At 43.9% G+C, this 17,120-nt stretch overlaps 1 protein-coding gene across 1 annotated transcript in view; it reads left to right on the top strand.

Moving 5' to 3' along the window:
• Positions 1 to 15,399, top strand: part of LOC118254074 (sphingosine-1-phosphate transporter SPNS2) — a 114,815-nt gene extending 99,416 nt beyond the window's left edge. Inside the window, exons 10-12 of the mRNA XM_035559056.2 lie at positions 4,886 to 4,984; positions 15,133 to 15,296; positions 15,396 to 15,399. Coding sequence (XP_035414949.2) covers positions 4,886 to 4,984; positions 15,133 to 15,296; positions 15,396 to 15,399 — 267 coding nt within the window. The remainder of the gene's footprint in view (positions 1 to 4,885; positions 4,985 to 15,132; positions 15,297 to 15,395) is intronic.
• Positions 15,400 to 17,120: the final 1,721 nt, after the last annotated feature.

The following is a 17,120-nucleotide window of genomic DNA, read 5'->3' as shown; positions in this document are numbered from 1 at the left end:
AATTGATGCCAACTCTTAAGCTAGCTGTTCTCTTGCCTGTTCAGACAAATGAACTGGAGTGTCATATCTATGCCCAGCTTAATGCATTATCAGCATGAGTAGAACTGTAAAAGTGCCATACAAATAAATGTAAACGTCCACTTAGATCAATGCAAGCCTGTAAGCAGATGGTCTGAAGTAGGTTTATATTACACAAGGGGATTGAGAGGATGTTTTGTCAGACAATAGGTGAGAGCCAGGGCTATAGCCATGTTTGACAGACAGCTCTGTAGAAGTTCTAGCCAGAGAAAGGTGTGGATATCCTTCAGTGAGATGCACTTTAAATGTTTTGCAAATTAATTTCTACTGATTACTATTTATTTGGTGTAGTCAGAAGTGTGTCTGTTCTTGCCTCAGGCTAGTAAGGAGTTTAAAAGCATTATTAGTGTAAGCCTAACAACACTTTAATCATATACATAAATATTATCTTATTTTCATAGACAAAAAGCTTTCAATACTGGCTGATTTCAGTGAGAGCAGACTTATGCCAGAAGTGAGGGTTTTGGTAACTGCATCCCAAGTGATTTTTCATAGCTCTCCCAAGATTTGTAGATCTCACGACTTCTTAAGAGCCCTATATGGCAAGTTGGTAAACACCTTCAGAGGCTTTGCAAGTTTAATTTCCTTGGCAAAAAGAAGAATGTTTGCTTCGTATTTTCAAATTTGATTGTTGGCTCTTCATAGATTCGTGCTTCCATTGCTCTTCTGTTCTTGCCAGTGTGGCAGTCTGTCTGCAGTTCCTCAAGCTGACTGCAGTAAAAGGTGCTGAGGGCTAGGTTTGATAAACTGTCAGCACTGCAGAACGCACTGCACTGCCTGAGATTTTAAAAGGCTGATATTTGTTCCAAATGCAAATTTGTACAAAACAGGCCTTATTCTCCTGAGCACAACTCTCCAAATCTCCTCCCAGGCACATGTTCAGATGGTGCTTAGGGGAGAGAGGTGGTTCTTATGGAGCACGCTAATTATGAAACAGATTTTATCAGCCATCTTTGCAAATTGGCCTCAAAATTACCAGAAACCCAAAGTAGCATTAAAACTGCCTTGTAACAGCAGTAATGAATGAGCTTCAGTGCAGCAGGCAAGTGTGTAACATTGTGAGTGCTTGGGATTTTGTGGAGTCTGGTCCTAATAGTGGGGTTTTTCCTCTATAGCACATCTCAGAAATAAAGATGATGAACAGGGGCTTGGTGGCATTTTTGTGTGAGAGCCAGCAGACAGTTTGAAGGACCTCAGCTACAGCAATCATACCCTCATTAGCTCTTTGATGGGAAAAGCCATCCTCCAGTTTATGCAAAGTCCTGACACTCATGCAAAAAAATAAATGCTCTCCATATTTCCCTTTTCTTCTAAAACATTAGTCCCTTCTAAATGGAGGAAACCAGCCTTAGTGTTTTGCTGTACAGTCTGAGTCTTCCTTTAGTCTTGAAACAGGCTAAGACTGACTGTGGCTGAGCTACCACCCTGGAGAAATGTGCCTTTTGTTCTGCCAACCTTCCCGATAAATAAAAGACAATTATTTATGCAGTGGAAAATACTGTGTATTTTTACAGCTGAAGAAACAGCGTTTCCAGAAGCAGCTCTCGTTGTTGCTTCTCTCAGTGAGCTCCCACACATCAGAGAGCTGAGCGTGCTGTGGTTTAGATTTTAGGGCAGGGAGGGAAACACTTACGAATGGAGGTGCACAGCTTGCTTGGGGCACCTGGATGCAGCTCTGAGCAGGAAGGCTGTGCCTGGTGGCATTGCTGTGGTTCTCCTTTGGGCCAGGGGTTGTAGATGGATGTGTACTTCCACACGTGCTGCGATGTGGAGACCAGATCAGCCTCCTTTTACTTCATGTAAAAGTTCCTTTCTAGACGGTGTCTGGCAGTGACTTGTCAGCGTGCACGAAGGGCTCTCAGGCTGCTTTACTTTGAGCACAGCCTTTGCCTGTCCTGAACACCCGGGCTGTTCCCCAGCTCTGCTGGGATGGGGTTCACCTGAGTTTTCTTTGCCTTTGGGGATGAAAGAGACCAGTGTGTTGCCCTCAAGATTACTGTGTTACCTAGAAAGAGCAGCAATTATTTTAGAGCATAGTTTTCTCTCACAATCAGACAAACATCAGACCTTACCTGTTTGGCACAAGGCCTTCTGCTGGGAGAAGGGTGATCTCTCCTTGGCTTTCCTGGTGAGCTGGTTTCAGACCAACTCATTCTGCTGGTTTCTCTACAGGAAGGGAATGTCAGCAGCAAACCGTGCCCTTTCTGAGCCTCTATTTAGAGAGGAGAGCTTTGCCAGAGCCACTTGGTCAGCCTTCCCACCCATCCTGTGTGCTGCCTGCTCTGAACCTGGAGGCAGAGATGAGCCAGGACGATCCCACGGGCTTCCGCCTAGACCGCTGTGGCTCTCCCACCTCCAGTTTCTGTGGGATGGTCAAACCAGGCCTGGTCTGGTTTGAATTTATGTCTATTTTAGTATCAAAATGCCCCTTTAAGGTTGTAATTTACTGCTGCCTTCCTAGAACAGTGGCTAGTGTTTGCTACCAGCTGCTTCCTCCCTGTCGGAATAAAATGCTTTCTAAGCAGGGATAGGGTGGAGTACGTTTTGGTGTCTTGGAGATGCTGGTTTAAGCCTTTTTTCCTCATCTTTTTAACATTTTAACAATTTAACATCTCATTTTTTAACATCTTTTTAGAGGAGGAAAAAATTTCATGTTCATTTGCTTGTTGAATGATCGGATGGGTTTAGTTTGGTTTGGTTTTTGTCACTTGAATTCCAGGCTAAGTTTACCAAGTGTTTTGGTGCTTTTTACTGATAAGCCATATTGATGGTTTCTGCCATCAGGAAAACTGATGGCAAACTGAAAACTTGTTGGAAGTTGTGCCACTACTTGCAGAACTGTATTTATGCATAATACAGATGTACACGTAAAATTATGTATAATTGTATGTGTGTGTATTCATGTGTATATATATATACACACACATACACGATACAGCAATCATTCAAGCTTTTTTCTCCAGTTGGCTCTAATTCACTGTCACTCATTGAAAATGGTAAGTTTTGAATACATTTACAATTTCCTTAGTCATTTCACTAAGAAAAGGGAAACAATATAGAGCCAGGCAAGCTTTCTTCTCCAGTTTTGTTACAATAAAGTGTAGAGTGCAAAAAAAATATTTTAACACAAGTTTAAAATTCACTCTTTCAAAGATCTACACAACTCTAGCCTCTTGAATTAAATAGAGTTTCGGTTTATTTTCTCAAATGCCTTTTTCTCAAAGAGCTCTTGCAGAATGCCTCTCACTGCACCTGTGTGACCTGGGGCCAGGTGGAAAGAACAGTAACTCATTTTTTTGTGTTTTATTTTGTCTAATCTATCCAGGTTGTACCCATTACCTTGTGTCTTTGGGGAATGGTAATGAATTGTGTGGCTCTCCTGGTGTTTCACAGTGTGACCTTCAGTATGTCTCTGTGTCTCTAATAAAGTCTAGACCTTGATTTTCCTCTTGGGATTTCTGTGAGCCTTCAAGTCTGCTTTGAGCTCTTTGATGCGAAAGGAGGCCAGTGTCTGACATCCGTAGTCAGGTGGCTGCTGTGGATCTGATCATTTGCTTTTCTGATGCACCACAGAAGTTTAACAGGGTACCCATTTCATACGTGGCATCAGTGCGCATTAGCAGTGTGCATTTGCAGCTTTGTCAACCCAGTAAGGAAAGAAGTGGCGTGTCTTTCTCAAGGCATATGCGTAAAGCCCTAATGAAAAGCATTTGATCTAATTTTACCCATCATTCCCAATTGCCTGTGCTTGGGATGAGATGATCATTATAAAGAGGCACAAACTCTCTTCTGTTGTGGATTTTCTGGGTGGTGCTTCAGTTCTTTTGTTACAGTTAACTCTTCCCACTGCAGACAGGGCCACTCCAAGAGGGTGTGATGAGCACTGAAGCAGCGCTTCAGACTCTGTGCCCTGAGGTAGGTCGCTGTTGAGCAGTTAGTTCTCCTTGACTCAGCCAGCTAAGGCAAATTCATCTCTGTGTGTTCTAGCAGGGGACATGCCAGTCCTGAAATGTCACATTTAATTAATAAACGACTTCAGGGAGGCATTGCAAGAAGGAGTTGAAGCCTGGGAAGACAGGCCTTGTGAAGAAAAGCTAAAAGCAGTCCATTAGAGAGAATGTGGAAGAGTAAAAAGGATCGTGCTCCACAAAACCAGTCATTTCTGGCAGGGCAGGCAGCTCTCCAAAGAAATAGAAAAAGGCAGAACAAGACAGTGGACAGGAGTGGAAACAGAGTTCACTTGGATTTAGGAATTCTTTGCTACTTACAGTCTTTAAATCAAGACAGGATCAATTTCTAAATCAGGATATGAGGATGTGGTGATGTTCTTAGCCAGCTTCTTTCACAACTTTTATGCAGGAAACATTTTTTTTCTCTTTCTAAATGTATGTTATAAAACAAAGATCTTTCCGCAGGACCGGGGTTTGTTGTTTTGGTTTAGTTTGTTTTCTTTTTTAATCTTCCATTCCCTTCCATGGTTATAGTTCTGTTTTCTGCAGGCTCTGGTCCCTTAATCAGGAAATAATTCATGTTTTCCATTGATCCTGTGTAGTCAGACTAATATTGCGTGACCTAGCTGAGGGTGTTATGTCCTGTTAGAGGAGTGGAGACCACACGACAATATCTCGGCTCTGGAAAATTTCCCTAATGTGTCTGTTATCTTTCAAATATGGAATCTTTTTTTTTTTTTTTGTGGAAAATTAATTCCCCAAAAAATTGCATTAATTAAGCAATACAAGAGAGCTGGACGGGTTCTTTAGTTGAGTTTCCTCATGTATTTATTTTTCTTTCCCTTTCTTCTTCGCAGTATGTGGTCATCCCAACGCGCCGTGCAACCGCAGTGGCCTTGCAGAGCTTCACTTCACACCTCCTGGGAGACGCTGGCAGTCCTTATCTGATTGGATTTGTAAGTGCTCACAGCAGGTTTCGGCAGGGTTGTGTGCCCGTGTTTGTGTTTGTTTACTGACTGTTTCCCTAACATGCCAAGCTGAACTATGCTAGGGAAGGGAGGCCTGTATTTGTCAGCAGAATGGGAAGTGGTGCAGTGCAATGCAACTTTTTTACACGCTTTTGTTATCTGTGGGCCACAATTCAAACTTGGGAAGAACACTTGTGCACAAGAAGTGAGCTTCTAAATCTGTTTAGCCTAGGGCATTTGTAAAACTCACTGACTGCAGTGTAAAGTGAGATTGGCTGCTCTGTGGTATAGACAGCAGTCCATTAGGAATCAGATTGGAACAGGGGTGGTGGTGGTAGGGGTTATTAGTATTCCTTCTGGTGTGCATATTTTGTTTTGTATTAGTTATATTCCTTTCTGTTACTGCTGCACTTGTTGGCCTTGGTTTGACTTGAGACCTCTCTTATTATGCCACCATTGCCCTAGTGCAGAGTAAAACAAAAGTCCCTGCTCGAAAAATAGGCAATCAGAGAATGTTCCTAGCTGAAAATATAAGGCTTGGGAAATGTAATGAAAGAAATCTAGATATACTGGGGTAATTTCTTTCCCTTGAAACCTTCTGTTGTGTTTAATGCACTGCATTTCAGAGAATATAGATCATCGTTTATAAAATACAGCAACCTCCATGTAAAGCCTTAAGTGATACTGCTCATGTTGTGTTGAAGGTGCTACAGTTTTCCAGCGATGTATCTGGGACTTTAATTAGTCTCAACACCTGAGAGAGAGCACCTGATGTGCTCTTGCTGCTCAGTAATGCTGGCTGCTGTGGACCTTTTTTTAACGACCACTTCTCTTCTACTCATCCCATGCTCACTCATGAGTGTATATATATATATATTTATTTGTGTTTAACATATATATTTATAAATACACACATAATATTTACACTTGAATGCTAGCTCCCCAAAACAATATAGTTGCTCTGTAGCCCTCTGAAGTTGACATGAAAAGGCAAATATAGATAAGACTGAATGGATCAAAGAAATGAGAGACGTCTCAAGAGAACAAATATATACGATTTGGCTTAGTCTTTATTTACTTCAATGTTCTGGGCACCCCAGGAGAAATGATCTTATTTTAGAATGTATTTGAAAGTGGTGAGAACAAAGGAGACACTGGGAGAGATGGCTTTGTGGTTTTTTGAGATGGGCGTCAGGGATGAGGGGCAGGGTCTCGGATTGCAGGCGAGGCTCCCAGGTGGCTGCTGTGTGTTCCCTCTTCTTGTTACATAACAGGGACGTCCAGGTGGAACAGCCAGGACCCTGAATGATTGCAATTCATCTTGAACGTTGTCTAGGGCTCTTGGGTGTCACAAACAGAAAGGGACTTTGGTTGTAGAAAAAATGTGCCTTGCCCTTCTGGTGTTTAGACACCAAGCAAGTTGTGAGTTACTTAAGGCTGCCTGCCTGAAAGATGCTTAAACCCAGTTTAATGGCTGCCTTGGGCTTTCTTTAGAGTGGGAAAATATTAATTACAATTTTGAATTACTCTTTTCTAATGCTGTAGTTGTTGGGCAGTTCTTGCTCAGGAGGAGGCTCTCCAAGTACAAGCCTCCTCTGCAGGGAGCCAGAGGGAAGCACTCGTGGCATGGGAGGCACCGGCACCCGCTTCTGTAGCCTCTGGGCTGGCTCGGCTGACTCATGCTCCTGCACTACTTGGGCTGAAAGGTCAACTGGAGCTTTCAGATACAGGAAAACAAATGCTGTTCATAGTGAAAGGACAAGCAGACAAATTTTCCACTAAGACAAGCTCGCAAATTAATTGTTCAAGTCTGCAGGCTTTTGCCACTGGAATCGTCCAGCTGAGCAGTGGGCGGGAGACCTGCATGCAGCATAGAAATCTCACTTGGACAAGTTACAAAAATGGTTCGGATCTAGGATTTCCAAGGCAGGCTATAGGAGCTAAGGAACCATCTCCTGGTGACTTCAAAGGAAGTTGGGAGTCCAGTTCCCATGGTCCTGGGAATCCCCAGCCTGAGGACATCGTGTAGCAGGCCAACACCCCAGTGCAGCTCTTGAAAGAGAGAGGGAGAAGGCAGGGTAAGTTAAACAAACTGACATAACAGAAACGCTTAGAACCAGTGAAATTCAGCCTCCTGATCACTCAGGGTGAGTGATCTGAGACCCCCAAGATCTGCCATTTCTTCTGACTGCTTACAACTTCCACCTGAGTCTCCCTCACTAAAAGAGCAATGTTTTGATCCAAATACAGAATCACAGAATTATTAAGGTTGGAAAAGCCCTCCAAGATCATCTGGTCCAACCGTCTCCCTACCAACAATATTACCCACTAAACCATGTCCCTAAGCACCACGTTCAACCTTTCCTTAAACAGCTCCAAATAAAGCTGGAATCTTACACAGTTTTGGGAGAGTACACAATAAGATTCCTTCCAGCAGTGCCCTTAGTACAGAATCAGATACTCACGTCCTTGTAGGACTAAGCTGTGTCAGCCAGTTGTCTCTGTTTGCTGGATACCAATAAATGTTGTATTGATCTTATAATCCTCATGTAGAGCATAGAAAAGTACTTAACAGCTGCAGCCTCACATGTGTGATTTCTCCCTTGCTCTGTGGTGTGCTGTAAAAGTTGAAGGTCAGACTCACATTTTTCTGTAATCTCCCCCACTTCCAAATCTTGCAGTGCAGTTACATCTGATGAATGCTTTGCATTTAAGCAGTTTCTTAGAATCACCAAAAGTGACAAATATATGCTAGTGTTTAAAAGCTAAGTGGAAGGAAGCGTGTATGTGTGGTTGTTTTTCATGTCTCTTTAAATATTGATAACTTTTCTTATGGTAAAAAGGATCAAGATTGTCTTACAAAGAAGCTATGCAAATGCAGTCCGAGGGTGGCAGCTATAATTTGCAGAAGCTTTTACAACCTGCCAAACACAGAGATCAATTCCTATAAATCAGTGCTGCCTGTTCATTCACAAATAAGAATAGGCATTGCTGCAGTATTTCATTAGATGAGACAGTTTTTATTCCTATATAACCGTAGCTTTTTCAGGACCTTTGCGATAACCTGCCGAATTTAAATAATTCCCATTTAACAACTTAGAGTATAACTCCATGCTTTATTTTTGAAGTAATTTCCCCTGTTTTATGTATTAGACCCCCATGTCTTGGTACTTCGGCTTTCCTTCCTCCAAGTCTGCCATTTGCTTTCTCTGTGAGCACAGCAGCATTTTCCTCTTCCACACTCGCCTTGCTTCTTGTCCTGGCTGTGAGGAGAGGCAGGCACCTGCTGCAGGCTCTGAATGTGCCAGGGAAATTGCTGCTGTGGGCACACACTGTCCTGGCTATTCTGGTGCTGGTGTCTCTTCTGCTTTATTAAATTCTTCCACATCTACCCTGCACAACCATCCATCAGGTCTGGGGACTGAAACCTGTCTGTATCCATCACCTGGCAGCATCAAGGTGCGAGGAATGGGGCTTTAAAGTGCTGGTGGTCAGCATCCCACAACCAGTACCTTTTGCTGGGCTGAAGGCTGCTCCCTGTGCCCAGCTGGTGGGGGTACCCCCATGGCCTGACCTCCTTGCTGCCACTTCTTCAGATTTACCAGAGGGACACAACCTCCAGCCAAGCGGTGTGGGGACAGCAGACCACGTCTGGCAAGGAGTGTGTTTGTGCCGTGCCTGAGCACGCTGTTTTTCCTGGCAGCACAGCCCACAAGTGCCTGGACAGGCATCTTCTCATTTAACAGTCCCCTTCTGAAAACCAGGTCTGAGTGTGGGTGACCTCATAATTAATTGTAAGCAAGTGTGAGCTGTTCTGCTTAGTTTTGAAGGGGTTTTGTGCAATTTTATTACCTAGAAAAAAAAAATTACGAATAAGCCTATCAGTTGTCACCCTTCACTTTTCTTCCCCAGCTTTCTTACGTGAGTAGGTTGATAAACTAGATCTAATGAGCTACTTAAATAGCAGGAATGCTAATGACCTTCCTTTAGCAAGTAGTTAGCAGAACAGTGTTAATTATCACTGGTGCAGAGTATCAAGAAGGCACATCAGCATTTGATTAAGGGGAAGAAACTTTGTAGGGAATGCAGTATCTGAGACACTTCTTTAATGAAAGTTATAATTGTAGGTGTAGATATAACAGCCTTCTTGTCCCAGTTTGAGGCGGCCTTTTTGGTGATTTGCTTTTAAAGATGTTTACCCATCCAAGTAAATATGTAGGTATAGGAAGGAGAGTTTCTACATGAAAAGGCTTGCCTGCTTGAGGAAGCTGAATTCATGTATTATGGTTTACAACTCCTATTTTATGGTTCAAAATACTATGGCTACTCCAGAGTAGATCTGCGGACACGGCTACTCTGCAATAACATTCTCTCCAGTTTACTCTGCTATACTAAAACAGACAAACGTGCAAGTTACTCTCCTAGCATCGCTCTGGTTTATGGACTATCAGGAGCTATTCCACTGCTGTTGTGTGGTTAAGGGTGGAACAGAGGTCTCTGTCTTGTTGCCTTTTGCAGCTAGTCCCATTCCAGGAAGGCCACCTCCCTTTTGCCGAGGACACTTTTTGGTGTGTGTCTGCCTGACAGCTTGTTCATTTTTCAGGGCTTGCACCCTTTGAGAGCAGAATCAAGTTTTCAGCGAGCATTGCCTGTAATGATGAATCAAATCCTGCTTCTTGAGATCTGTCCCCTGCCCAGTGGCACTGCATTTGAGGGATCAGACCAGAAGTTGTTTTTTACCCCTGTTTCTTTCCCTGCCACGCGATCATGAACCCGTAACAGCAGTGTGCTGGTGCTCGGGAGGAGTATTGGCTGGGGGAGCACAGCTCAGGGTACTGGTGTAGTGAATGACTTTTTGTAGGATCATAGCATACAGTTGTAATATTTATAGCATATCTGAGTGCATCTAGGCAGCATCTTCCATCGCCTAATGGAGAGAGCAGGTGGCATGGGAGGCACATTCACGGTTTTGATTGTTCCTTGTATCTTTACTAAGTGCCAGCTGCTTCGAGTGGTGTTCTCTAGCCCCAAAGTATTGCTCCTGCAGTCTTCCCCCACAATCATACTTGCAATATGACCCAGACTGTGGTGGGTAAAGTGGGGTTTGCTCTCACAGTCCAACATCTGATACACATGTTTTAAGGAAATATTGCAAGGAAAATTGTCCCCAGACCCTCATCTGTACTAACTATTTCTTCAAGCAATAACTTTACGTTGAGGATTTCTCTGGTCCTGGCTGAGCTGAGTAATTAAAAGCTTTTTTCATAGTGCATGGAAAGGCCAAATCTTTGACATGGCTGTCAGTTGCAAAAAAGGGGAGAATTAAGCACCTGGAAATCAATCTGCACAGGATTTATTTCATTTCAGTGACGTAACAAGCTTTCCACTTCTGCTGACTCATCAACAGACAAGATTTAAATCTGTCCTAAAAAAAATAACCAAATGACTTCCCTTATATAAAACAGTCTTTGCCAAGGGTTCACAGCCTCATTTTCTTTTCCAGAAGAAAAAGGTGCTGTGCACCTGTCATTCCCTGTGACTTTAGTTAGAAGTGCAGCTTCTCAGCATTTTTGATAAATGGATGTTTAAAGTATGTAAAAGTATCTAATTAAAGCAAACCCAGAAACTCTGAGCTGATCTTTGTTCCACTCAAGTATTTCAAGCTCTGTCCCATCTGCTCTGTCACTTCTTTTCAGTGCACTAAAAATCTCACCTAAGTGGCTTCTTTCTCAAGTTCCAAAGACCCTGTAAACTCCCAGCATGGCCACAAAGCTTACATGGTGCTGAGCACCTTTCAGAATGAGGTATCTGCAATATGGGGGAAGGTGCCGGTCCTTCTTGCTGCTGCCAAGCATCACGTTGCTCCAGTCAGCAGCAGGGAAGATGGTGGTGGATATCCATCCTGCAAAGAAATGAGAGTGCAGGGGTCAGGGATACTGCTAAAGGTGTGCTCCCAAACTGCAGTCCTCTGCCACAGACCTGATTTCTGCACCTAAGTGGGCATCACCCACCCCTGCACATTTCAGTACATGTATCCTAACATGAGCCATGTTTCTCGATTCTATGTTGCCCGTGGTACAAGGCATCTCCTGCTAGGAGAGAAGAAAGTCTGGCATTGCCTTACAAAAACCCTGAGTAGCCCAGACCTGAAGAGAAAGGCAGTTAATGACATGGAGAAAATAGTCTTCCAAACCTCTCCTGTTGGCTAGGTCAAATGTTGTCAGGAGGCAAATGTTGCTCTAACACCCAACAGACACACAAAGTCCATTTGTTAGCATTGAAAGTGCAGCACTTGATTGATTTTTTTTAATTTTCCGTGGCCCTTTTAAGGAAGCACCAGTTATTTATGAAGTCTGCTGATCCTGGGAGGAGTCAAAGGGTATAAACTGATGAGCTTAACACAGGGGAAGCAGTGCAGGAATTCTTGCTACAAGTCATGATGGGGCAAACCCAGGTACCATGCACAAATGCAGGCTATTGATATTGTCACCAGCCATGTAACAAATCTGGCTTTGATCTCAGAAGGGCACAATTAAGATTAACAGGATGTTTGACTTTTAGTCCTCCAACATCCAGACATGCCAATGTTAAAATTGAAACAAGTTTTAGAATGCAATTCCTTTATCTTTCTGCAGTTTTCAGAGCTAGTATCACAAAATAGTTGGGTTTAGTTCCTCTTTTATAATGTGTTTCTCATGCCATTAAGCACAGTGCAAATGTTTGTGCTCCCCCACAGGCTCGGCAAATTGTTTACTTTTACTTTACAAAATCCCTTATTTTCTGTCGCTAGTCTTCACTTGCATTCATATTAGATTTTGAGGGGGGGAGAGGGGGGAAAAACAACCTTTCACATGCATCTGAATTCAGAGAGGGTGAGCCCCACACGTCTGTGGTGAAACTGTGGGGTTACAAAGGGTGCTGTGTTAAGGAATCGTGCTGAAGAGAGGAGCCAGAGAGAACCTGGCTTGTATCAGATTGGTATTAATAAAAATCGGGTATTTGTGCCAGATACTGCAGTGGAAATATCGTTTTATGTAGCGAGATTTGTGTCCAAAAGGCAAAGCCAGAAATGTAGAAAAATCAAGCAATTGCAGAGGAATTAAGATGTACCACTCAGCAATAAGAGAGGGCAAGTGAGATGATGATTGCCATTACATTGTACAATTATGGAATGACTTTAACTGCTCCTGCTCTTCAGGAGGGAGAGTAACACAGGAGCAAGGTGTTTTGCTGTAGAGCTTCAGCATACCTGAACATCCATTGGTCCAAAAAATACAATACATGCTTCCAGAGAAAGGTAATAAAGTTTCCCTTCGCTGTCTTCTGCACTCAGACTGAGACACAAGCAGAGATTTGGGATTTGGGGATCAGGCCCCTTGGTGCTGTACTGTTTGTTCTCCAGAAAGTGGGCATTTTCTCTAGCTGGACTCCATCCAGCTGCTTGCCACCCACTGAACACGTTGGTTGTGTTCTCTTATAAAAACACCGTGATCCGAAATGTATTTAGCAAAGTCATTCCTCTTGGCCCGAGACCTATCTTAGGGAAAAGAAGATGTGAACTTTCATGCTTAAGATGTTATCAAATCCTTACAAAACTTGCAAAGCAGCAGGAGAGCTCACTCACTTTCCACTCCCAGGTTTTGGATAAATGTTTTGGAGTTTTTTGCCACTTACCAATTGGCAGAGCAAGAAAAGCAATCCCGTACCTGACTCCTTGCTGAAGAACTGGAACTGACTGTGCATGCAGCACCTGCTTTTTGTTACTCATGATGGAGAGAAGACACTGAAAATGATTCTAGATTGGGTCTTGCCAGATCACAGTTAGACAACTCAGAGTCCCATCATTGCAAGGAGTCTGCAAGCCAAAAATTGACAGGCCAGAGCAGATCATTTGGCAAACTGTGTGTCGTTCTTGGAGCACAAGTCTGTAATAGTGTCCTGTGTCCTCTGGAGAGGAGATGCCAAAGTCCCAGCCTTAGCAGGTGGCTTGTACTGAGTAGAACAGAATGACACAGAATAGTGACTGCAAGTTAACAGCAAAAACAGTATCTAAGCCCTGATAAAAGTTCCAGAATTAAGAGATTGGTGAGAGGACTATAGGAAACCGAGGTGAGAAATCCATCGGGCTGGATGGATGGAATTTTACCTTGGATGGGAGGAAACACTGCTGTTCCTAAAACATGCACTTAAGATTCTGTTGGGTTAAAAATGGCAAAGGTACAATAATTAACATTACCAAGACCTGTTGGTATAAAAGGTCAATATGATGCCTTAGAAGGCATAATTAGAAGTGTGGGGCAAGGTGTATTGGGAGTTTTATTTGTTGGAGACTACATTTTCAAAGCTGTTTTTAGCCTAGAATGTCACGTCACCTATGCCTGGCTTTTCATCATCCGTAGCTGATCTATCATGTCAATTTGTTGAGTGATTTATTGCCTGCTCCTTTCGGAGGATAATTGGATCCATTCCCAATAATGAAATTTCTCAGTTTCTGTTGTAGAATAGCCTCAGTTCTGGCTATTGCACACAGAGGAGCTGATTGAATATGGAATTTTGGTTCATAATGAAGAGAAAGGGAAATGTGGGGAACTAAGGTGCCTGGATACAAGAGGGAATAGATTACCAGCTGAGGTCCCTGTCTTCTGGGTGAAGTGCATGTTCTGTTGATTTCCTGGCGGTGCATTCTTTTCACATTCAAGTCTTTTTGCTACTTTTTCAATGTCTCTCAGATTATTAGCCACTGTTGTTTGTCTTTCAGTCTAAGGACTTTTTTAGCCATCAGTTCTCACCTGAGACTTGGTGCTAATGCTCCTGTTTTTCTGTGTGTGTGTTATACAATGTGAACGAAGTTCTCTTTGAGAGGCCAGGAATGCTTCCTTCGCTATATCTGAAGCACCGAAATTTTCTCCTCCTCCTTTCTAGAGCAGGGAATGAAACAGAGAAGTCTGGCTAAAAACCTTCAATCAGTTCTGTAGATACACTCTTCCTGTGTTTATTCACTTGTCTCTGCTTGACATTGCTGTCATGAAAGCCAGTCTTCTGCTCTTCCGTGTGCAGAGTAGTTTCCCCTCCTGCATCAGGCTGGCTGCTTCTCCTTCCCTTCACTGGAGCTGGAGCCAGGCTGAGTAATGAGGAGGATATTAAGACACAGAGGCCACCAGTGCTCCAAAGAGTCTCCCTGCTACAGAGCCTTTAAAGCACACACCGTGACCTCTTCATTGGTGTCTCCCTGCGTGTCATCTCTCTGTGACCTTCTGCTGAGCTTCACCCCTCTGAGGCATCTCTACGCACACATTTACCTCCCAGGTCAATGCAGTTGGCTGCAGGGCTGTGAATCGGTGCTTTCTCCTGGTGTTTTTTTTTCACTTTTTTATCACATTTTTATCACTTCACTTAGCTGTAGTTTGTCTAGATTTAAGCTTTCAGTGTCAGATTTTGCTACACCACCTTTCTCATCAGCAATAGCGTGGCAGTTTAGGAGATGCTGCACAAGCTTTGACTGTTTCTAGAACTGATTTGCATGTGTGCACGGCCACAGGAGTTTATGCTGCAAATTCCCTGCAGTCTTTTGGTATCAACTGGCATTTCTGCCTCAACAAAAGGTCACAGACAAAGCCAGAACTGGACATTTAAATAGCCAATGCCTTGGGACTCATCCTTACTGCTGCTACCTCTGTTTGATTTATAGAGGGTAGTTGTTTGCTGGACAGTCAATATTAAAATGTGATTGTCTTAGTTGCAGACGCTCATTAAATATTACTGAGCTTTAGCAAGAGCTTTTCATAACAATTTAAACACTGCGAGGTTAGACACCTGCTGATTCAATCACTGAGGTAGCTAGGGAGAAGGTGGAGAGGGCTGTGGGAAGAATAACAGATTGGGCTAGAAGAATGGCGGGGAGAGGGGAACCTTGCCATGCTGCTCACAGCGAGAGGTGCCCGGGCTCCAGGGTGCAGAATAACTGCATGTGGAAGGCTAAAGCACGCAAAGGGCATTCAGCCTGTCATGAACAAACTCTTCCATTTTAAACGTTGTGCACATGTTCAGTGGGTGGTTGTTTAGGGAGCTGTGTTCCCATGGTATTATCATGTCTATTTTTCATCTACGTGACTAACTTTTTTGCTCTTCTCTCCTAGATCTCAGACCTGATACGACAAAGCACAAAGGAGTCCCCGCTCTGGGAGTTCCTCAGCTTGGGGTATGCACTCATGCTCTGCCCGTTTGTCGTTGTCCTAGGAGGGATGTTTTTCCTGGCCACAGCCCTCTTCTTCCTAAGTGACCGAGCCAAAGCTGAACAACAGTGAGTAACCTGGCAATTGCAAATGGGGAAGTACCAAAGCCTGTTTTCTCTCTCAAACTCTTATGCTTGTACTCTTTCCCTGGGCCTTGGTCCTTCCAGGTAAAGGATGTCAGGTTGTATGGTAAGAACCTCAGCTCAGCAGAGTGCATGAGGCTGCACGAAGCACAGGGGCTTGGGTCATGCTGGCTGGGCATCCTTTACACGCTTCTGCTCTGGTGGATCTGTGACTGGCTTACAACCTGGAGGGGAGCACAGCACTTACGATCACAGACCCCTTTTACCCTTATGTGAGCATGCCACAGGCCAGGCCATCTGTGAGGGGCTGCTGTGTGCTGGACCTGTGGAATGCCAGGTGGACAGCAAGAGATACCTTACAGAGCTTGGTGGTCAGCTTTGAGCCCAGAGTCCCATCTCAGCCCCCTGTGTCCCGCTCGCTACCTCTAATCTACAGCACAGCAGGCAAGAAGGAAGGAAGCTGTGTATGTGGGGACACACGCGCTCAAGGGTCACTGTACTAAAGATAGTCTTACCCAGTCCCTTGTTACAGCTTGTAAAAAAAAGCTACTGTTTTGCAGTAAAGAAACCGATTCGGACCACCTCACGGTTGGCAACTACAGTAATTCAGAAGACGCTTCCACATGACATACACACTCCTGGGGTTAGTCTCTTTCTCCTAATTGTTGAACAATAAGAGTACCTGTGTATAATGGCATGCTGAATATGCGGGCAGGTGACTAGTCTGGAGTTGACTGGAGGTTGCCTTTACCTTGCTTCCACTGGGAGGAGGAGGAGCTTATTGTTCCTGCGAAACAGCTGTGAGAGCCATTTGCAGTGGTAGAGGAACAACGGCGTAGACGTGCTGTTGTAGCAGCAGTGCTGCATCAGACATCCACAGCAACAAGAACTTTGTGTGACTGAGCTTCACCCGTGTAGATCTCACCGCACGAGTGTTTGTATCAGTTTAATGACACAGATGTAGATACGTGGGGCAAAAAAACACAATGCGGACGTTTTAGCAGCCTGTGATAATTGCGCAGACCAAGAGAGTAGAGTGTACCTTGCTGTACATTGAAGAGAGTGGCCCTGGCGTGTCACTGTCGCTAGAAATGATACAGCTACAAGGCAAATAAGGTGTTTGGAAATTGACACAAGTGTGTGAACAGTTTGGGTGATACTCTCTGGCTCACACCATCTTATCAGATGGATGCAAGAGATTTGAAAGCAGTGCCAAAATGCTGTCCTGAGTCCCTGTAAGAGCAGTTCCACCTTCCTTTTACTAACACACACAAATACAAGATAAAGTTTTTCCTCTCCTGGTGCCTATAGGTATCTATTCCACCTATAATGAAGTGTTTAAACATGCTGGAGAAAACAAGACCTCATCATGCATCTCGTAAGAAGGTTAAGTCTTGCATAGTTGAACTTTGGTGTGGTTTTGGGGATGTGGCATGACTGATGTGTGTCTGGTTTGTTACTATCTGCATATAAAGGCTTTAAGTTGCAGTAAGTGGAGTTGGAGATTAGACGTTAGGAAGAACCTCCTAAGAGAAAGAAGAGGTCAATGGTACAGCAGATTATCTGGAGAAGACGCGAAACCTGTATGGGTTCCTAAGGGCCTCCAGCGCCTGGAGAGCCAGGAGGATGGGAACTGCTCTGGCTGCCTTTCGGCCCTGTTGCTGTAATGGCAGACATGAGCTGTACATGCAAGTAGTGATGATCCCTTGGGGACATGGCAAGATGAACAGAAGTTTCTAGGTGCTCAGGGTGACTTTTATTGCAGCAGGGAGCCAAAAACACAAGGTGGTGATAGGGTAGTAAGTAGTA

The sequence above is a fragment of the Cygnus atratus genome, chromosome 20 (genome assembly GCF_013377495.2).
Source record: "Cygnus atratus isolate AKBS03 ecotype Queensland, Australia chromosome 20, CAtr_DNAZoo_HiC_assembly, whole genome shotgun sequence".
Classification (NCBI taxonomy): domain Eukaryota; kingdom Metazoa; phylum Chordata; class Aves; order Anseriformes; family Anatidae; genus Cygnus; species Cygnus atratus.
The sequence above is the reverse complement of the archived record's forward strand: the minus strand, read 5'-3'. Positions and strand labels throughout refer to the sequence as shown.